Raw genomic sequence first — 21,504 nt, forward strand, 5'->3', positions numbered from 1 at the left:
GACATCTATCTTGATGTATTTATCACTAGTCAGTTTTCAGTGCTGTATATTACTCCCTTGCAAATCATTTCACTTTTTTATCCTCCTTCTGGATGAGGGTTGTTTCTTGTCTTTGCAGTGACAGAAAATATGAAAATATTGAGTTTTTGTGTACAATATTTTTGGCTGATGATTCTCAAAGTATGGTCAAATAGACCCCTCATGGGCCCAAGACTCTTTCAGGCAATCCATGAGGTCAAAACCATTTTCATAATAATACAGAGATGTACTTACTTTTTCCATTGTGTTGAGATTTGCACAGTTGGTATAAAAGCAAGGCAGGCAAAATGACTGGTGTCTTACACAAACCAAGGTAGTGGCACCACTAGTAGTCATTGTATTCTTTACTACCTCACTAGGGGTTTAAAAACATTACTTAAGAATATTAATTTCTTAAATGTCAACTGTTACATCCTCATCTATTTAATGTTCTGTGTGTCACAATGGAAAGTAAGCACAAAGTACTGTGTCTGTGCCCGAGTACAATAGTGTCTCAAGGAAAAGTGCTTGTGCAATTGTTTGAGATGAAAGATGAACAAGAATTTTTCTTCGTGGAATATTTTTATTTGAAAGAATAACTGGCAGACAAACCATGATTATTTCAGTCTTGGGTGTTTGACAGACATTTTATCAAAAATTGATGATGTGAGTTTTGAATCAAAAATTCAGATTTTTGAAAACTTGAATCCAGTTGTAACCTTAGCAACTTCTCAGTATTTCACGATTTCTCTGATGAAATGGGTAGTGATTTTTTATAGTGTATAATGTAATTAAATATGTCAACACTTGAAGAATCTGTATAACTTGGTAATCCAATATTTTCTAAATGACCAATACAAAATGTTACAAAATGACCCATGGGTTAAAAAAAAAACAAGTCCCTCCAAAGTACGAGATAGACTATAAGATTTTTAAAAATTATTTATTTATTTTTGCCTGCACGGGGTCTTGCTTTGTGTAGGCTTTCTCTAGCTGCAAGGAGGAGGGGCTACTCTCTAGTTGTGCTGTGCAGGCTTCTCACTGAAGCGGCCTCTCTTGTTTTGGGGTGTGGGCTCAGTAGTTGTGGCACATGGGCTTAGTTGCCCCAAAGCACATGGGATCTTTCCAGATCAGGGATCAAGCTCATGTCCCCTGCATTGGCAGGCAGATTGTTAATCTCTGGACCACCAGGGAAGTCCTAGGCCATAGATTTTTTAATATAGTACAACAAGTTTGTTGATAAAGTTTCAAATTCCTAATTTCAACTGACCTTTAAAATACTACCGTTTGTTTAGTTTGGAGTATTGTATCAAAGAAGGAAAGCCACAGTTATCTGAAAATACTCCTCCGTTTTCTGATTCCATCTCTGTGTGTCTATTTTCTTCATATACCTCAAGGAAAACAATATACCACTATAGACTGAATACAGAAACAAACACCAGCTGTCTTCTATTAAGCTTGACCTAGAGATATTTCCAGAAATATAAAACAATGCCACCTTATCACTAAAATTTTTGGAAAATATAATCATTTTGTAAAAATATGTTATTCATGTTAATGAAATGGGCTTACATTAGTGTAATTGCTTTTTAAATAACTTAATGTATTTTTTTAATTCTTCATCTTTATTTTCTAATACAGTAAATACTAATAGGCAATACTCACATAAACAAATTGTCTTTGGTATCCTCGATGATTTTTCACGATTTAAAAAGGTCCTGGAGCTAACTGCTGGTCAAGGATATAAGCAAGAGTAGAATTGCTAGATCATGTTTTATCTTTGCTAAATAAATATTTCCAAATTAATCATTGCATCAATTTAAACTCTCACTTGCAGCATATCAGATTGTCCATTGCTCACATTCTTCTCAGCATTTTGGAATTATTTCAGACTTAAATGTTTACTATTTCTAATAGAAGGAAATAGCAACCCACTCCAGTATTCTTATATGAAAAATTCCATGGACAGAAGACCCTGGTGGGTTACCGTCCATGGGGTCACAAAAGAGTCAGAAGTGACTCAGAGACTAAACAACAACAATAGGTGCTAAAGTAGTGATGGGGAGTTTATGCACTTTCCATGTATTTATCAGCTCTACGGGCTTTCTCTTCTTTGAAATTTCTGTTTACACCATTTGCCCGTTCCTCTACTAAGTTGTCTTTTCACATGAATTTTTAGGGGCTCTTTACATTTTCCAGGCATGTATCCTACTTGGTTTCTTTTTTTGCTATTCAGTATTTCTTATTTTATATAATGGATTAAAATCCATTTATTAGAGATTATATAAAATGCATAATAGTTATGGGTAACATTGCTGCAAAAACTCCTTCTATAATTAATTTCCCAAGGTACCAGTTGACTTATTACAAAAAAATCTTTTCATGTACTTCCCTGTTTTAAAACCCTTTACTGATTTTCATTGTATGACATCTAGGCCACCCACTGTTGGATACCACTTATCTTTTCGGACTCATTTCCCAGAATACTCTTTCAGAAAGCACGTGATTTAGTCCAGAATTTTCCAAACATTTTTGGTCACATTCAACTTTTTTTTTAACTATTATATTGACAAAACACTAGTACAGGCACAGAATAAAAGGCTGTTTTTAATTAAGGAGAGAAATATAACTGATTTAATTATATAAAAAAATATTTGAAATTTGATGTATGATTTTATTTAACTTTTATCTTATATTGGAGTATAGTGATTGACAATGTTGCATTAATTTCAGGTGTACTCATACACATATGAAAGTGAAAGAGTTGGTTGCTCAGTTGTGTCCAGCTCTTTGTGACCCCATGAACTATAGCTCACCAGGCTCCTCTATCCACGGAATTCTCCAGGCAAGAATACTGGAGTGGGTTGCCATTCCCTTCTCTAGAGAATTTTCCCGACCCAGGGATGCAACCTGGGTCTCCTGTATTGCAGGCAGATTCTTTACCACCTGAGCTACCTGGGAAGCTCATATTCATATATCCATTCTTTTTCAGATTCTTTTCCCATATAGGTTTTAAAAAATATTGAGTAAGGTTCCCTGTTCTATATAGTTCAGTTCAGTTCAGTTGCTCAGTCGTGTCCGACTCTGCGACCCCATGAGTCACAGCACGCCAGGCCTCCCTGTCCATCACCAACTCCTGGAGTTCACTCAAACTCACATCCACAGAGTCGGTGATGCCATCCAGCCATCTCATTCTCTGTCATCCCCTTCTCCTCCTACCCCCAATCCCTCCCAGCATCAGAGTCTTTTCCAGTGAGTCGACTCTTCCCATGAGGTGGCCAGAGTATTGGAGTTTCAGATTTAGCATCAGTTCTTCCAATGAACACCCAGGACTGATCTCCCTTAGGATGCACTGATTGGATCTCCTTGCAGTCCAAGGGACTCTCAAGAGTCTTCTCCAACACCACAGTTCAAAAGCATCAATTCTTCGGTGCTCAGCCTTCTTCACAGTTCTATATAGTAGGTCCTTATTAATTATCTATTTCATATATAATAATGTATAAATTACCTTGGATGAGGGGTATCTCCTCAAGGCCGCCCCTCCTGACCTTGAACGTGGAGTAGCTCCTCTCAGCCCTCCTGCGCCCACGCAGCCACCGCCTATTGGACGTGGGGTAGCTCCTCAGGGCCACGCCTCTTTGCGTGGTCGGTTGCGCCGGGAGACGCCTGCCCCAGCGGCACAGACGCAAGAGACACCGGCCCTGGAGGCGCTTTCTTGGAGCACCTGTGAAGAGATATCCCACGCCAAGGGTAAGAGAAACCCAAATAAGAGGGTAGGTATTGCGAGGGGGCATCAGAGGACAGACACACTGAAATCATAATCACAGGAAACTAGTCGATCTGATCACGTGGATCACAGCCGAATGTGGTCCACTGGAAAAGGGAATGGCAAACCACTTCAGTATACTTGCCTCAAGAACCCAATGAACAGTATCAAAGGGCAAAATGATAGGATACTGAATGAGGAATTCCCCAGGTGGGTAGGTGCCCAGTATGCTACTGGAGATCAGTGGAGAAATAACTCTAGAAGGAATAAAGGGATGGAGCAAAAGCAAAACCAATACCCAGTTGTGGATGGGACCGGTGATAGAAGCAAGGTCCAGTGCTGTAAAGAGCAATATTGCATAGGAACCTGGAATGTTAGGTCCATGAATCAAGGCAAATTGGAAGTGGTCAAACAGGAGATGGCAAGAGTGAACATAGACATTCTAGGAATCAGTGAATTAAAATGGACTGGAATGGGTGAATTTAACTCAGATGACCATTATATCTATGACTGTGGGGAGGAATCCCTTAGAAGAAATGGAGTAGCCATCATGGTCAACAAAAGAGTCTGAAACGCAGTACTTGGATGCAATCTTAAAAACGACAGAATGATCTCTGTTCGTTTCCAAGGCAAACCATTCAATATTACAGTAATCCAGGTCTATGCCCCAACCAGTAACGCTGAAGAAGCCGAAGTTGAACGGTTCTATGAAGACCTACAAGACCTTTTAGAACTAATACCCAAAATAGATGTCCTTTTCATTATAGGGGACTGGAATGCAAAAGTAGGAAGTCAAGAAACACCTGGAGTAACAGGCAAATTTGGCCTTGGAGCACGGAATGAAGCAGGGCAAAGGCTAATAGAGTTTTGCCAAGAGAACGCACTGGTCATAGCAAACATCCTCTTCCAACAACACAAGAGAACACTCTACACATGGACATCACCGGATGGTCAACACCGAAATCAGATTGAATATATTCTTTGCAGCCAAAGATGGAGAAGCTCTATACAGTTAGCAAAAACAAGACCAGGAGCTGACTGTGGCTCAGATCATGAACTCCTTATTGCCAAATTCAGACTGAAATTGAAGAAAGTAGGGAAAACCACTAGACCATTCAGATATGACCTCAATCAAATCCCTTATGATTATACAGTGGAAGTGAGAAATAGATTTAAGGGACTAGATCTGATAGAGTGCCTGATGAACTCTGGACGGAGGTTCGTGACATTGTACAGGAGACAGGGATCAAGACCATCCCCATGGAAAAGAACTGCAAAAAAGCAAAATGGCTGTCTGAGGAGGCCTTACAAATAGCTGTGAAAAGAAGAGAAGCAAAAAGCAAAGGAGGAAAGGAAAGATATAAGCATCTGAATGCAGAGTTCCAAAGAATAGCAAAGAGAGATAAGAAAGCCTTCCTCAGTGATCAATGCAAAGAAATAGAGGAAAACAACAGAATAGGAAAAACAAGAGATCTCTTCAAGAAAATTAGAGATTCCAAGGGAATATTTCATGCAAAGATGGGCTTGATAAAGAACAGAAATGGTATGGACCTAACAGAAGCAGAAGATATTAAGAAGAGGTGGCAAGAATACACAGAAGAACTGTACAAAAAAGATCTTCACGACCAAGATAGTCACGATAACGTGAATCACTGACCTAGAGCCAGACATCTTGGAATGTGAAGTCAAGTGGGCCTTAGAAAACATCACTACGAACAAAGCTAGTAGAGGTGATGGAATTCCAGTTGAGCTATTTCAAATCCTGAAAGATGATGCTGTGAAAGTGCTGCACTCAATATGCCAGCAAATTTGGAAAACTCAGCAGTGGCCACAGGACTGGAAAAGGTCAGTCTTCATTCCAACCCAAAGAAAGGCAATGCCAAAGAATGCTCAAACTACTGCACAATTGCACTCATCTCACACGCTAGTAAAGTCATGCTCAAAATTCTCCAAGCCAGGCTTTAGCAATATGTGAACCGTGAACTCCCAGATGTTCAAGCAGGTTTTAGAAAAGGCAGAGGCACCAGAGATCAAATTCCCAACATCCGCTGGATCATGGAGAAAGCAGGAGAGTTCCAGAAAAACATCTATTTCTGCTTCATTGACTATGCCAAAGCCTTTGACTGTGTGGATCACAATAAACTGTGGAAAATTCTGAAAGAGATGGGAATCCCAGACCACCTGACCTGCCTCTTGAGAAACCTCTTGAGAAACCTGTATGCAGGTCAGGAAGCAACAGTCAGAACTGTATATGGAACAGCAGACTGGTTCCAAATAGGAAAAGGAGTATGTCAAGGCTGTATATTGTCACCTTGCTTATTTAACTTATATGCGGAGTACATCATGAGGAATGCTGGGCTGGAAGAAGCACAAGCTGGAATCAAGATTGCTGGGAGAAATATCAATAACCTCAGATATGCAGATAACACTACCCTTATGGCAGAATGTGAAGAGGAACTAAAAAGCCTCTTGACAAAAGTGAAAGAGGAGAATGAAAAGGTTGGCTTGAAGCTCAACATTCAGAAAACAAAGATCATGGCATCTGGTCCCATCACTTCATGGGAAACAGATGGAAAAACAGTGGAAACAGTGTCAGACTTTATTTTCTGGGGCTCCAAAATCACTGCAGATGCTGACTGCAGCCATGAAATTAAAAGACGCTTGCTCCTTGGAAGGAAAGTTATGACCAACCTTAATAGTATATTAAAAAGCAGAGACATTACTTTGCCAACAAAGGTCCGTCTAGTCAAGGCTATGGTTTTTCCCGTGGTCATGTATGGATGTGAGAGTTGGACTGTGAAGAAAGCTGATCGCCGAAGAATTGATGCTTTTGAACTGTGGTGTTGGAGAAGACTCTTGAGAGTCCCTTGGACTGCAAGGAGATCCAGCCAGTCCATTCTAAAGGAGATCAGTCCTGGGTGTTCATTGGAGGGACTGATGCTAAAGCTGAAACTGCAATACTTTGGCCACGTCATGCGACGAGTTGACTCACTGGAAAAGACTCTGCTGCTGGGAGGGGTTGGGGGCAGGAGGAGAAGGGGACGACAGAGAATGAGATAGCTGGATGGCATCACCGACTCTGTGGACATGAGTCTGAGTGAACTCCGGGAGTTGGTGATGGACAGGGAGGCCTGGCATGCTGTGATTCATGGGGTCGCGGAGAGTCGGACACGACTGAGCAACTGAACTGAACTGAACTAATGTATAAATTATGTTACTTATATGTTAATATAATGTTATATGTTAATCCTAAACTAATTTATCTCTCCCTGCCACCAACATTTCCCCTCTGGTATCATAAGTTTGTTTTTGAGTCTGTGAGTCATTTCTGTTTTGTTAAAAAGTTTGTATCAATTTTTTTCAGATTCCACTTACAAGTGATGTCATATGATATTTGTCTATGTGTAATTTACTTAGTATAATAGTCTCCAGGTCCATCCATGTTATTGCATATGGCAATATTTCATTGTTTTTATGACTGAGTAATAATCATTTTAATATATGGATCACATCTTCTTTATCCACTCCTCTGTCAATGGACATTGAAGTTGTGTCCACATCTTGGCTATTGTAAATAGTGCTGCAATGAACACTGGGGTACATGTATCTTTTCAAGTTATGGTCTTCTCTGGATGTATGCCCAGGAGTGGGATTGCTGGATCATATGCTTGTTCTACTTTTAGTTTTTTAAGAAACCTCCATACTGTTATCCATAGTGATTGTGCAAATTTGCATTCCCACCAACAGTGTAGAAGGTTTTCCTTTTCTCCACATGCTCCCCAGCATTTATTGTTTGTAGACTTTTTGATGATGGCCATTCTGACCAATATGAGGCAATACCTCATTGTGGTTGCTTTGGGTTTTTTGCTGGTGTTTTTTGTTCTGTTTTGTTTTTTGCCATGCAGCTTCTGGGATCTTAGTTCCCTTATCAGGGATTGAACCCAGGCCACAGCAATGAAAGCATTGAGTCCCAACCACTGGACTACGAGGGAATCCCAACCTCATAGTAATTTTGATTTGCCTTTCTCTGATAATCAGTGATGTTGAGTATCACTGCATGTGCTTTTTGGCTATCTGTATTTCTTCTTTGAAGAAATGTCTATTTAGATCTTCTGCCCATTTTTTTATTTGGTTTTTTGTTTATGTGATATGGAGATACATAAGCTGTCTGTGTGTTTTGGAGATTAATCCCTGTTGGTCGCTTTGTTTACAAATATTTTGTCTCATTCTGTGGATTTTCTTTTCATTTTGTTTATGGTTTCCTTAACTGTGTGAAATTATTTTAAGTTTAATCAGGTCCCATTTGTTAATTTTCATTTTTATTTTCATTGCTCTAGGAGACAGATCAAAAAAGATACTGTTGCTACGTATGTTTGATGTTGTTACATATCAAAAAAGATATGTCAAAGAGTGTTCTGCCTATGTTTTCCTCTAAGAGTTATATAGTATCCACTTTACATGTATGTCTTTAAACCATTTTGAATTTATTTTTGTATATGGTGTTAGTGTTTTTTTTAATTTTATTTTATTTTTTAATTGAAGGGGAATTGCTTTACAATGTTGTGTTGATTTCTGCTAAGCAGTGTTCTAATTTCTTTTACAGATAGCTGTCTAGTTTTCTCAGCACCACTTATTGAAGAGACTGTCTTTTCTCCATTGTATATTCTTGCCTCCTTTTTTGTAGATTAACTGACTATAGATATACGGGTTTATTTCTGTTCCATTGATCTGTATTTCTACTTTTGAGCCAGTGCCATACTATTGTGATGACTGTAATTTTGTAACATAGCATGAAATCAGGAAGTCTGATTCCTCTAGCTCCATTTTTCTTTCTTAGGATTGCTTTGGCTATTCTAGTTCTTTTATACAAATTTAAAAACTTTTTGTTCTAGTTCTGTGAAAATTCCACTCATGCTCAACATCCCTCATAATCAGAGAAATGCAAATCAAAACCACAATGAGATACCATTTCACACCAGTCAGAATGGCTGCTATCCAAAAGTCTACATGCAATATTTCACACCAGTCAGAATGGCTGCTATCCAAAAGTCTACATGCAATAAATGCTGGAGAGGATGTGGAAAGAAGGGAACCCTCTTACACTGTTGGTGGGAATGCAAACTAGTACAGCCACTATGGAGAATAGTGTGGAGATTCCTCAAAAAACTGGAAATAGAACTGCCATCAGTTTAGCTCAGTTCAGTTCAGTCGCTCAGTCGTGTCCGACTCTCCGCGACCCCATGAATCACAGCATGCCAGGCCTCCCAGTCCATCACCAACTCAAACTCATGTCCACAGAGTCGGTGATGCCATCCAGCCATCTCATTCTCTGTCGTCCCCTTCTCCTCCTGCCCCCAACCTTTCCCAGCATCAGAGTCTTTTCCAGTGAGTCAACTCGTCGCATGACGTGGCCAAAGTATTGCAGTTTCAGCTTTAGCATCAGTCCCTCCAATGAACATCCAGGATTGATCTCCTTTAGAATGGACTGGCTGGATCTCCTTGCAGTATAAGGGACTCGCAAGAGTCTTCTCCAACACCACAGTTCAAAAGCATCAATTCTTCGGCGATCAGCTTTCTTCACAGTCCAACTCTCACATCCATACATGACCATGGGAAAAACCATTGCCTTGACTAGACGGACCTTGGTTGGCAAAGTAATGTCTCTGCTTTTTAATATACTATCAAGGTTGGTCATAACTTTCCTTCCAAGGAGTAAGCGTCTTTTAATTTCATGGTTGCAATCAGCATCTGCAGTGATTTTGGAGCCCCAGAAAATAAAGTCTGACACTGTTTCCACTGTTTTCCCATCTGTTTCCCATGAAGTGATGGGACCAGATGCCATGATCTTTGTTTTCTGAATGTTGAGCTTCAAGCCAACCTTTTCACTCTCCTCTTTCACTTTCATCAAGAGGCTTTTGAGTTCCTCTTCACTTTCTGCCATAAGGGTAGTGTTATCTGCATATCTGAGGTTATTGATATTTCTCCCAGCAATCTTGATTCCAGCTTGTGCTTCTTCCAGCCCAGCATTCCTCATGATGTACTCCACATATAAGTTAAATAAGCAAGGTGACAATATACAACCTTGACGTACACCTTTTCCTATTTGGAACCAGTCTGTTGTTCCATGTCCAGTTCTAACTGTTGTTTCCTGACCTGCATACAGGTTTCTCAAGAGGCAGGTCAGGTGGTCTGGTATTCCCATCTCTTTCAGAATGTTCCACAGTTTATTGTGATCCACACAGTCAAAGGCTTTGGCATAGTCAATGAAGCAGAAATAGATGTTTTTCTGAAACTCTCTTGCTTTCTCCATGATCCAGCGGATGTTGGCAATTTGATCTCTGGTGCCTCTGCCTTTTCTAAAACCTGCTTGAACATCTGGGAGTTCACGGTTTACATACTGCTGAAGCCTGGCTTGGAGAATTTTGAGCATGACTTTACTAGCATGTGAGATGAGTTACAAATAGCTGTGAAAAGAAGAGAGGCGAAAAGCAAAGGAGAAAAGGAAAGATATAAACATCTGAATGCAGAGTTCCAAAGAATAGCAAGGAGAGATAAGAAAGACTTCCTCAGTGATCAATGCAAAGAAATAGAGGAAAACAACAGAAAAGGAAAAACAAGAGAGCTCTTCAAGAAAATTAGAGATTCCAAGGGAACATTTCATGCAAAGATGAGCTCGATAAAGGACAGAAATGGTATGGACCTAACAGAAGCAGAAGATATTAAGAAGAGGTGGCAGGAATACACAGAACAACTGTACAAAAAAGATCTTCACGACCAAGATAGTCACGATAACGTGATCACTGACCTAGCGCCAGACATCTTGGAATGTGAAGTCAAATGGGCCTTAGAAAGCATCACTACAAACAAAGCTAGTGGAGGTGATGGAATTCCAGTTGAGCTATTTCAAGTCTTGAAAGATGATGCTGTGAAAGTGCTGCACTCAATATGCCAGCAGATTTGGAAAACTCAGCAGTGGCCACAGGACTGGAAGAGGTCAGTCTTCATTCCAATCCCAAAGAACTGCCATATAATCCAGCAATCACACTCCTGGGCATACACACCGAGGAAACCAGAATTGAAAGAGACACATGTACTCCAATGTTCATTGCAGCATTGTTTATAATAGCCAGGACATGGAAGCAACCTCGATGTCCATCTGCAGACGAATGGATAAGAAAGCTTTGGTACATATACACAATGGAGTATTATTCAGCCATTAAAAAGAATGCATTTGAACCAGTTCTAATGAGGTAGATGAAACTAGAGCCTATTATACAGAGTGAAGTAAGCCAGAAAGAAAAACACCAATACAATATACTAACGCATATATATGGAATTTAGAAAGATGCAAATGATAACCCTGTATATGAGACAGCAAAAGAGACACAGATGTATAAAACAGTCTTTGGGACTCTGTGGGAGAGGGTAAGGGTGGGATGGTTTGGGAGAATGGCATTGAAACATGTATATTATCATATGTGAAACAAATCGCCAGTTCAGGGTTGATGCATGTTACAGGATGCTTGGGGCTGGTATGCGGGGATGACCCAGAGGTCATCATAAGGGGAGGAGGGAGGTGGGAGGGGGGTTCGGGAGGGGGAATTCATGTACACCCGGGGTGGATTCTTGTCAATGTATGGCAAAACCAACCAATATAAAATAAAATAGTTAGCCTCCAATAAAAATTAAAAAAAAAAGAAAATGCCGTTCATAATTTGATAGGTATTGCACTGAATCTGTAAATTGCCATGGATAGAAATAGTCATTTTGGCAATATTTATTCTTCAATCCAAGTTCATGGTATATCTTTCCATCTGATTGTGTCATCTTCAGTTTCTTTCATTAACGTCTTAGTTTCCAGAGTACAGGTCTTTTGCCTCCTTAGGTAGGTTTATTCCTAGGTATTTTATTCTTCTTGATGAGATAGTAAGTGGGATTTTTCCTTAATTTCTCTCATCTTTCATTGTTAAAGGAATGCAAGAGATTTCTCTCTTAATTTTGTGTTCTGAAACTTTACTAAATCCATTGAGCCCTAATAGTTTCCTATTAGCTTTCTATCTATAGTTATCATGTCATCTACAAAGCAGTGAGTTTTTCTTCTTCTTTTCCAACTTGGATTCATGTTATTTCTTTTTCTCCTCTGATTTCCATGGCTAGGACTTCCAAAACCATGTTGAATAAAAGTGGTGAGAGTAGGCATCCTTGTCTCATTTCTGATCTTAGAGGAAAATGCTGTCAGCTTTTCACCATTGAGAATGAGTTTGCTGTGGATTTGTCATATATGGCCTTTATTATGTTGAGGTAAGTTCCTCTATGCCCACATTCTGCAGGGGTTTTATCATAAATGAGTGTTGAATTTTGTCAAAAGCTTTTTCTGCATCTACTGAGATGATCATATGATTTTTATTCAATTTGTTAATGTGGTGTATCACACTGATTGATTTGTGAATATTGAAGAATCCTTGCATCCCTGGGATAAATCCTACTTTATCATAATATATGATCCTTTTCATGTATTGTTGGATTCCTTTTGTTAGCATTGTATTGAGTATTTTTGCATCTATGTTCATCAGTGATATTGGCCTGTAATTTTCTTTTTTGTGGTTTCTTTGTTTGGTTTTGGTGTCAGAGTGATGGTGTAGAATGAGTTTGGGAGTGTTCCTTCCTCTGCAGTTTTTTATTTTATTTTATTTTTTTTCTCTGCAGTTTTTTAAAAGAGTTTCAGGATAGGTATTAACTGTTCTCTAAATGTTTGATAGAATTCACCTATAAAGCAATCTGGTCCCTGACTTTTGTTTGTTGGGAGAAGTTTTAATCATAGTTTTAATTTCGGTATTTGTGATTGGTCTGTTCATATGTTATATTTCTTCCTGGTTCAGTTTGGAAGTTTGTACCTTGCTAAGAATTTGTCCATTTCTTCTAGGTTGTCCATCTATTGACATATAGTTGTTTTTACTACGGTTCTCTCTATTTCCGTGGTGTTAGTTGTAACATCTCTTTCATTTCTAATTTTATTGATTTGAGCTCTCTCCCTCTTTTTCTTGATGAATCTGGCTAAAGGTTTATCAATTTTGTTTTATCTTTTCAAAGAACCAGCTTTTAGTTTCATTGATCCTTTCTATTGTTTTCTTTATCTCTAAATTTTTAATTTTTTATTGAAATATAATTTACATACAATAAAACTTACACATCATAACAGTCTCATTTATGAGCTTTGACAATTGTATAAGCCCATTTTTATCAATACCCAAAATAAGCTATAAAATACTGCTGCCACCCCAGAAAGTTCCTCATGCTCCTCCATAGCAGCAACGACTATATATTAAATTACTCTATTCAATAACTTCACATGAATGAGATCATGCAGTCTGTATTCCTTTGTGTCTAGCTTCTTCTCCCAACATATTTTTTAAGATTCATTCATGTGATTATGTGTATCATCAGTATGTAGTCCATTCCTTTTTATTGCTGAGTACAATTTCACTATATAAATATGTCAACATTTGTTTATCTATTCTCCAGCAGGTGGACATTGGAGTTGTTTCCAGTTTTGTGCTCTTGCAAGTGAGGATGCTATGAACATTCTTGTCACTTTGTGTATGTATGACATATGTTTTTCCTGTGCTTTGGGTAAAACATCTAGGAAAAGAATGAAGTCGCTCAGTCATGTCCGACTCTTCGCGACCCCGTGGACTCTAGCCCACCAGGCTCCTCCATCCATGGGATTCTCCAGGCAAGAATACTGGAGTGGGGTTGCCATTTCCTTCTCCAGGGGATCTTCCCAACTGAAGGATCGAACCCAGGTCTCCCGCATTGCAGGCAGACGCTTTAACCTCTGAGCCACCAGGGAAGCCCCAGGAAAAGAATGGAACACCTTCTAAATGTATATTTGACCTACACATTTTATCTTCTACATATTTTATCTCTCACATTTTTTTGTCTCTTTGCACTGTGAAAGTGAAGTGAAAGTGTTAGTTTCTCAGTCATGGCCGACTCTTTGTGACCCCATGGACCATAGCCTACCAGGCTCCTCTGTCCATGGGATTATCCAGGCAAGGAAACTGGAGTGGCTGCCATGCCCTCCTCCAGGGGATCTTCCCGACCCAGAGACTGAACCTGGGTCTCCCGCACTGCAGGCAGATTCTTTACTCTCTGAGCCACTATGCATCATCTCTTCAGATTTACCTCCTGGTTCACCGTTCTTTCTCTGACTGTGTCTACCCCGCTGCTTATCCTATACACTGGGTTTTCATTTCAATAGTTTTACTTTCATCTCTAGGATTTTTATTTTATTCATTTTTTAATCTTCTAAGTATTTGTAAGTAGTATCTTATTCCTTTTCTTTGTTGTTTAGTCCATGTTTTACTGCCTTAATTATTTTAAATAAAATACCTTGTATGTGACCGTTTTATTATCTTTTGGGGGATTCTAATCACATTGCTTCTTGTTTTTTTAGCTCTCACCTTCAGTAACGTATTTCTTCATGTGTTTATAATTTTGGTTTGAGTTCATATTGCTGAAGTTTATCAGTGGGATTTATGCTATGGGAGTTATTTTGGTCATATGTACATACATATATATGTATATTTGTATGCATATATATATATGAAATATAATATAGACAGATCTGAATTTTTTTTTCTACTCAGAGTCCAGAAGCAGACAGTATCTCTTGTCATTTCTCTTTGCCTGGACATCTTTTTTCTAGTGGCTAGCCTTTTGAGAGTCCTAGCAGTTATGTAGAGCCTCAGTTCTACGTCCCCACCATGTACAGTTCAAGGACTTACCTCTGTCTCCGTGTGTCAGAAACCCAAATCTCCTAACTACCAAGCTCACAAAATGTTCCAGAGCAGGGCTGGGCCTGGTAACAGTACTACCTCACCACTGTTGGTGTCTGGAAGTTTCCCCTGTGTTCTCAAGATTTCAAATATCCTAAAGACTATCTGTTATATTCAATCCCTCATTTCTAGGTGTTTTGTACTGAGACTTTCAGGGGGTCTAATCTTCTAAGATGACAGAAACAGAAGACCACAAGCTGTTGTTTTCCTCCCACCAAAGTCATAAGTGAGTAACAGCCACTATTCTGTTTTTCTCTAAGTCAGAGGTCAACTGCTTAATGCTTAGAAAAGGGATATTATACAGTTGCAGAAATATCTTCCTTCCGTCTAAAGTTCCTATCTAATACCTTTTTCAGACTCTAAGAGTTCCTGGATTACTCAAAAAGTTGATGAATATGAAGAGCTTCCTGTAGGAACATTCCAGGAAATTTAATTGGGAATAGGAAATATGAAGTGATCCAGGGCTCTCAAGCAAGCTCTTACAGTGTAAGAAAACACTCAGCTAAAGACTCTACTACATGTTTGTTTTCTTTTGCTTTGTTTTCAATCAAAGAAGCAGCTGAGCCAAAAATAATTAAAACCTAAACTTATCAAAAAAGACAAAATTTTCCCAGTGAATCTCATGAGGCAGGATTTGGGAAAGAGTATTACTAATTTAGAGGAATTGCAGCTTGTTGAACTTGCTTGTTTAGCAACTACACTGTAGGTCTGGGGAAGACTGCCATTTCCCTGTAATCTCCAGCCCCCACATGGAGTGTTTTCTTTCCTAATTATTGTTTCAAAATCAGAACTTCTGTGTTAAAGGCCTTTTGCTGAAAGGCAAATAAGAGAATAACATAAGTCAGTGGTCATAGAGGAATGATAAGTTGTGATTTACAATATTAGTTTTAGGTATACAACATAGTGATTCAAAATTATTTTAGATAATACTCCACTTAAAGTTATTATAAGATTTTGGCATATTCCCTGTGATGTACAATATATCCTTATAGCTTATTTATTTTATACACAGTAGTTTGTACTTCTCAATCTCCTGCCCCTATCTTTCCCCTTCTTCCTTCCCTCTCCCTGCTTGTTGTCACCACAAGTTTGTTCTCTGTGAGACTATTTCTGTTTTCTTTTTTAATATTTGTTCACTTATTTTTTATATTTCACATTTAAGTGATAACATATACTTTCTCTGACTTACTAAACGTAATTCCCTCTAGGTCCATCCAAGTTGCTGCAAATAGCAAAATTTTCATTCTTTTCATGGCTGAGTATTATTCCATTATATACATGTACATCTTTATACATTCATCTGTTGATGGACACTTCAGTTGCTTCCATATCTTGACTATCGTAAATAATGCTGCTATGAACATTGTGGTGCATGTCTTTTTGAGTTAATGTTTTCTTCTAACATATACCCGGGAGTGGAATTTCTGGATCATATGGCAGTTCCATTTTTTGTTTTCTGAGGCACCTCCATACTGTTTTCCATAGCAGCTGTACCAATTTACATTCCGCCAACGGTGTACAAGGATTCCCTTTAGAGAAGAATGATGTTTTAAAACCCCAGTCATTTAGCGTCCCAAAGAATAAGATCAAGCTACTGATGGCACAAAACAAACAAAAAACCTGTGACAGTGGCTATCTTCTGATATGAAGGAAGTAAAATCCCTGTGACGACTAACTACTTAGAGTTAGACCTGAAAAATATCCAGGGATAGGAGATGAAATGGGAGGGAAGAGGGTCATGTCATTAAAGAAAGTCACTAGCTACAGAAATATACCAAAGCACTAGTCTGTGAGGACTCACAGACCAGACCTTATAAGTTACATTATGATGCTTTGTTATTGATGATCCACCTTCTGTCCATGCAACCTTTTTGCAGTAATTCTCCTTGGGGCTCTCCTCACACACTGCCTTCTCTAGCCCATCTCACACCCTCCACCCCTGACCCCCACATTAGATGCTCTACCACCATCCTGTCAAGCCAAGGGGCTGGGTGATGCAAGGAGGTGATCTGGGAAGATCCAGCAGTTACAACAGGAGGCAAATGGAAAATTACGTCAGGAGGTTCCTGAGCACAGAGTAGGTGAAAGTCTGGAAGGGAGACAGCTCTATAATCAAAACAATGGCCCAGTCAAAGAAGGTAGATTCTGAGTCTCTAGTCCCTGGGAGGACTGGCAGTGAGGGAAGCAAGGCAAGACTCTAGTTCAAAAGGCAGTGAGGTCTAAGAAAGAGCAGAGGAAAGGAACTGGGAGGACCATGGAGCTCTCAGTTGAAATAGATCTGATAACCAAAGGAGGGATCACAGGTATGGAGACAGGGGTCCACAGACCAGATCAAGGACTTGGTGTTGCAGATAATTTTCTGAGATATTAACAAAGACTTTTCCCATGCATCCCTCCCCCAGGCTTTGTGCCCAGTAATCTTCCCAATTCAGCAAGAACAAAGAATCATATTCTTAGCCACTAACTTCAAAACAGGCTCTTAAAATTCATAACAGAAGTGAACTTATTAAAAACCAAAGAATTTTGATTTGTATGAATTGGGCTTTTGAGAGACAAAACATTGTTTTGGTTCCAAAAGTTTGGCTTTGAGTATCAGAATCCAATGAACTGAACAAAAAGTTTATAGTATGGTCAAAGTTTGTATTATAAACAAGGGAGTTGGAAAAGTGCAGGGTGATGATTAAGCTGTTTTTTCCCTCCCCCCACCCCCACAGAGCCACTGCCCCTCCCCTAAACCAGAGGAAAATCTCAGAGATTGAAGGAAAGAAGATAGTTAGGAAAGGAGAGTAGGACAGTGAGTAATTGGTATGAATGCCTGAGAAAGGCACCTTCATATGCTGCATGTCCCAGCTAGAGTGAGAACCTCTAAGAAAAATCCCTTATGGGTTTTTAGAGGGAACTGAGAGCACAAGCAACTTCTGCCTCTCATCTCAGGGTACAACCCAGAGAAGCCCATGTCCAACAGGAGGCTAGAGGTGCGATGTGGCAAAGGCTAAGAGATGCCCATATGGATGGGCATGAGCACAGTTTCATAGAGACTCGGCACCTGGAGCAGGAAAAGCAGTCAGGGGTTCCCAGACTTCCAGCCCTGAAAAGGGCTCAGATAAGCTAAGAGAGGTCCCAGAATGGGGAAGGACACAGAGCCCTGGAACTAGCAAATTGAGGCCCATGGCTGGGACATGAGCAGATGCCAGTGCATAGTAATATGAACCAGGCAAGTTCTTATTACATCTTGTAGATGCCAGAAAAAGATAAGAGGGTGACTATTAAATATTCATCCCCTTCACAAAAGCCTGGAAAAGAGTGAAGCTGTCATCATCCCCAATCCCCAGAGCTTAGGTCATCTGTGGAAGACAGATACCTTGTACTGGCTGAATTAAGTGTTCTGCCACAGAATGGACATGGGGGCTCAAGGGCTCAATTAGGTTCAGTCATAGAGAAATAAAGATACATCTTTGACATGTGAGTTTTGCAATGGTGAAATTTATACCCATTAGCCAATCTAGATCCACTGGTTTAATACTGGAGCCCCTAAACTACTGGTTTAGGGCACCATAAATTTTCTCTAATTAAATTTTATAGAGTTGAGTTATACCCTAACTGTATGCCAGAACTTAGTATAAAAGCTACATTTCAGGCCAGTGAGGAAAAGTTTATTCAATAAGTGAAACTGGCATAACTAGGAACCACTTGGAAAAATTAAGACAAATCCTTATCCTACTTCTTTTATTTAAAAAAAAAAAAACTTTACAGCGGTGCCACATATGCTTGAAACGGACGCATACACTACGTGCCCAAACACGGAGAACTCCTCCAGAGGGCAGCCGCCTGGGCAAAGGACATCTGCTTTTTCTTTCCTGATGTCCAGGCCTCTGGTAAAGCATGTGATAGCGATAGGAACAGCTCCCTCGCTGCCAGCGGGCTCCGGCGGCAGCAGCAGACAGACACCGAGGCAGAGAACCGGGATCCAGGATGCCCACATGGTTGGTGGTCGAGGGGCTACTAGGACCTGAGTCAGATCCGCCCGGCTGGGCCCGAGTGCCCTTATCCTACTTCTTATGTGAAAGTAAATTTCATATAGATCAAATATTTAAACTCTAAAAAAGAAACCATAATAACACTTGAAGAAGACTGGTTTTATTTACAATCTTAGAATGGAGAAGACTTTCCTAAGAATAATACATAACTCTGAAGAATAAAGCAGATTGCTAAATTTGACTACAGAATTTTTAAACTTATATATAATTTAAAAATAATAATGAACAAAATCAAAAAGCAATTGGTTAATTTGGAATACTATTTATAACCCATACTGTAAACAGATTTACAAGAAGCAAGTATAATCAATAAAGAAAAAGATTACCAACCAAACAGAATATTGAACAAAAGATAAAAACAAAAAGATAAAAAGAAGAGATACAAATGACCAATACACTTATGAAACGATGTTGCTGCTGCTGCTGCTAAGTCACTTCAGTCGTGTCTGACTCTGTGCGACCCCAGAAATGGCAGCCCACCAGACTCCCCCGTCCCTGGGATTCTCCAGGCAAGAACACTGGAGTGGGTTGCCATTTCCTTCTCCAATGCAGGAAAGTGAAAAGTGAAAGTGAAGTTGCTCAGTCATGTCCGACTCCTAGCGACCCCATGGACTGCAGCCCACTAGGCTCCTCCATCCATGGGATTTTTCAGGCAAGAGTACTCATTTTTAAGTATTTAAACCTGGAAAAAATCTAAGTTTGATAATACTACTGATGAGGGCATAGAAACTAGGCATCTTCATACACCTTTGTGTAAAGGTAGTTACTGCACTATGGCAACATATAGCAAGTGTTTTATATCATGTTCCTTCTATTCAGCAATTTCATTCTTAGGAACTTACAGATGCCCTTGAAAAAGTAGTCCATGAAATATGTTCACTGCAATGTTTTTAATAAGAAAATATGGAAATTCTCTTTAAGCCTTTGACTGTGTGGATCACAATAAACTGTGGAACATTCTGAAAGAGATGGGAATACCAGACCACCTGACCTGCCTCTTGAGAAACCTGTATGCAGGTCAGGAAGCAACAGTCAGAACTGTACATGGAACAGACTGGTTCCAAATAGGAAAAGGAATGCGTCAAGGCTGTATATTGTCATCTTGCTTATTTAACTTATATGCAGAGTACATCATGAGGAACGCTGGGCTGGAAGAAGCACAAGCTGGAATCAAGATTGCTGGGAGAAATATCAATAACCTCAGATATGCAGATGACACTACCCTTATGGCAGAAAGTGAAGAGGAACTCAAAAGCCTCTTGATGAAAGTGAAAGAGGAGAGTGAAAAAGTTGGCTTGAAGCTCAACATTCAGAAAACAAAAATCATGGCATCTGGTCCCATCACTTCATGGGAAATAGATGGAAAAACAGGGGAAACAGTGTCAGACTTTATTTTTTTGGGCTCCAAAATCACTGCAGATGCTGATTGCAACCATGAAATTAAAAGACGCTTACTCCTTGGAAGGAAAGTTATGACCAACCTTGATAGTATATTAAAAAACAGAGACATTACTTTGCCAACCAAGGTCCGTCTAGTCAAGGCTATGGTTTTTCCCGTGGTCATGTATGGATGTGAGAGTTGGACTGTGAAGAAAGCTGATCGCCGAAGAATTGATGCTTTTGAACTGTGTTGTTGGAGAAGACTCTTGAGAGTCCCTTGTACCACAAGGAGATCCAACCAGTCCATTCTCAGGGAGATTGATCCTGGGTGTTCATTGGAAGGACTGATGCTAAAGCTGAAACTGCAGTACTTTGGCCACCTCATGCGACGAGTTGACTCACTGGAAAAGACTCTGATGCTGGGAAAAGTTGGGGGCGGGAGGAGAAGGGGACGACCGAGAATGAGATGGCTGGATGGCATCACCAACTCTGTGGACATGAGTTTGTGTGAACTCCAGGAGTTGGTGATGGACAGGGAGGCCTGGCATGCTGTGATTCATGGGGTCGTGGAGAGTCGGACACGACTGAGCTACTGAACTGAACTGAACTGAAGGAATATAAGGAAAGATCGTTCAAGGCAAGTCACACCAATGACAGGAGTCTGGGAGGAACAGAGGATTCATAGACAATACATTTGACTCACATTGAAGTTCAGTTATATTTCTCAGTTAATGAAATAAACCCTCATCCTGTATTCATACTGTGACATTTTGATATCTTCTTTTTCACTTAATTCCACCCCTTGGGGCTGAATATCAAATATTTTGATATTTGATCCTACTGTGTTGTGAACATGTCTTTCTAATGAGAGCTGGACCTTGAGAGACTGGTATAATTTGACCAGGTGGAAAAGGTAGGCAGGACACTACAGGAGGACAAGCAGACATGGGACTGTGGAAGTTTATGGTGGCTTGATAAGCAGAAAACAGCACACATGAATTACAGTTTGTAGATGGGAGAAGTAGTAAAGCCAGAAAATGAGGCTAAAGCCAGACTATGATGCAGCAGCCAATGCTTTTACACGGAGGATCATTATTAGGTTTGTGTTTTAGGAAACAAGAAACAACTCTGGCAGCCATGTGAAGGATGGAATGAAGAACGAAGGAGGCAGGGAGGCCCGTTGGTTGATGCACTAGGTGATGCTGTCAGAACAAGGGCAATGGAAGCTAGGATGGAGAAGGGAGATAGGAATTAGCAACATTGTAGGTAGTATAGATGGAATATGGCTACTTATCAGAAATGAAGGAGAAGTCATCTGAGATAGCCTTAACAGAAGCAGGGTATTGATTGGAGGTGGGAGTCAAAGAACATGAAAGCATTTCCAGTTTCATAGTCTATGAAAAGATGACACTTTATCAACGGGAGTTTGGGAAGGAAGACACTTTAATGGAAGTCTGGAAGACCT

The 21,504-nt window shown here is 39.8% G+C and overlaps 1 protein-coding gene across 4 annotated transcripts in view; it reads left to right on the plus strand.

Annotated features, from left to right (window-relative positions):
- VEPH1 (ventricular zone expressed PH domain containing 1) overlaps positions 1-21,504 on the plus strand; it is a 326,186-nt gene that overhangs the window by 289,227 nt on the left and 15,455 nt on the right. The window contains exon 16 of one of the 4 annotated variants that reach the window (XM_055411048.2): positions 14,755-14,848. The exons of 2 other annotated variants lie outside the window; for them this stretch is intronic. In XM_055411048.2, coding sequence (XP_055267023.2) covers positions 14,755-14,799 — 45 coding nt within the window. In that variant the 3' untranslated portion in view covers positions 14,800-14,848. Of the gene's footprint in view, positions 1-13,306; positions 13,581-14,754; positions 14,849-21,504 lie in introns of those variants that run through there. One more of the 4 variants, XM_055411031.2, reaches the window with a different exon arrangement.

Source organism: Moschus berezovskii, chromosome 1 (genome assembly GCF_049115385.1).
Source record: "Moschus berezovskii isolate FMDL1 chromosome 1, NW_MosBer_1.0, whole genome shotgun sequence".
NCBI lineage: Eukaryota > Metazoa > Chordata > Mammalia > Artiodactyla > Moschidae > Moschus > Moschus berezovskii.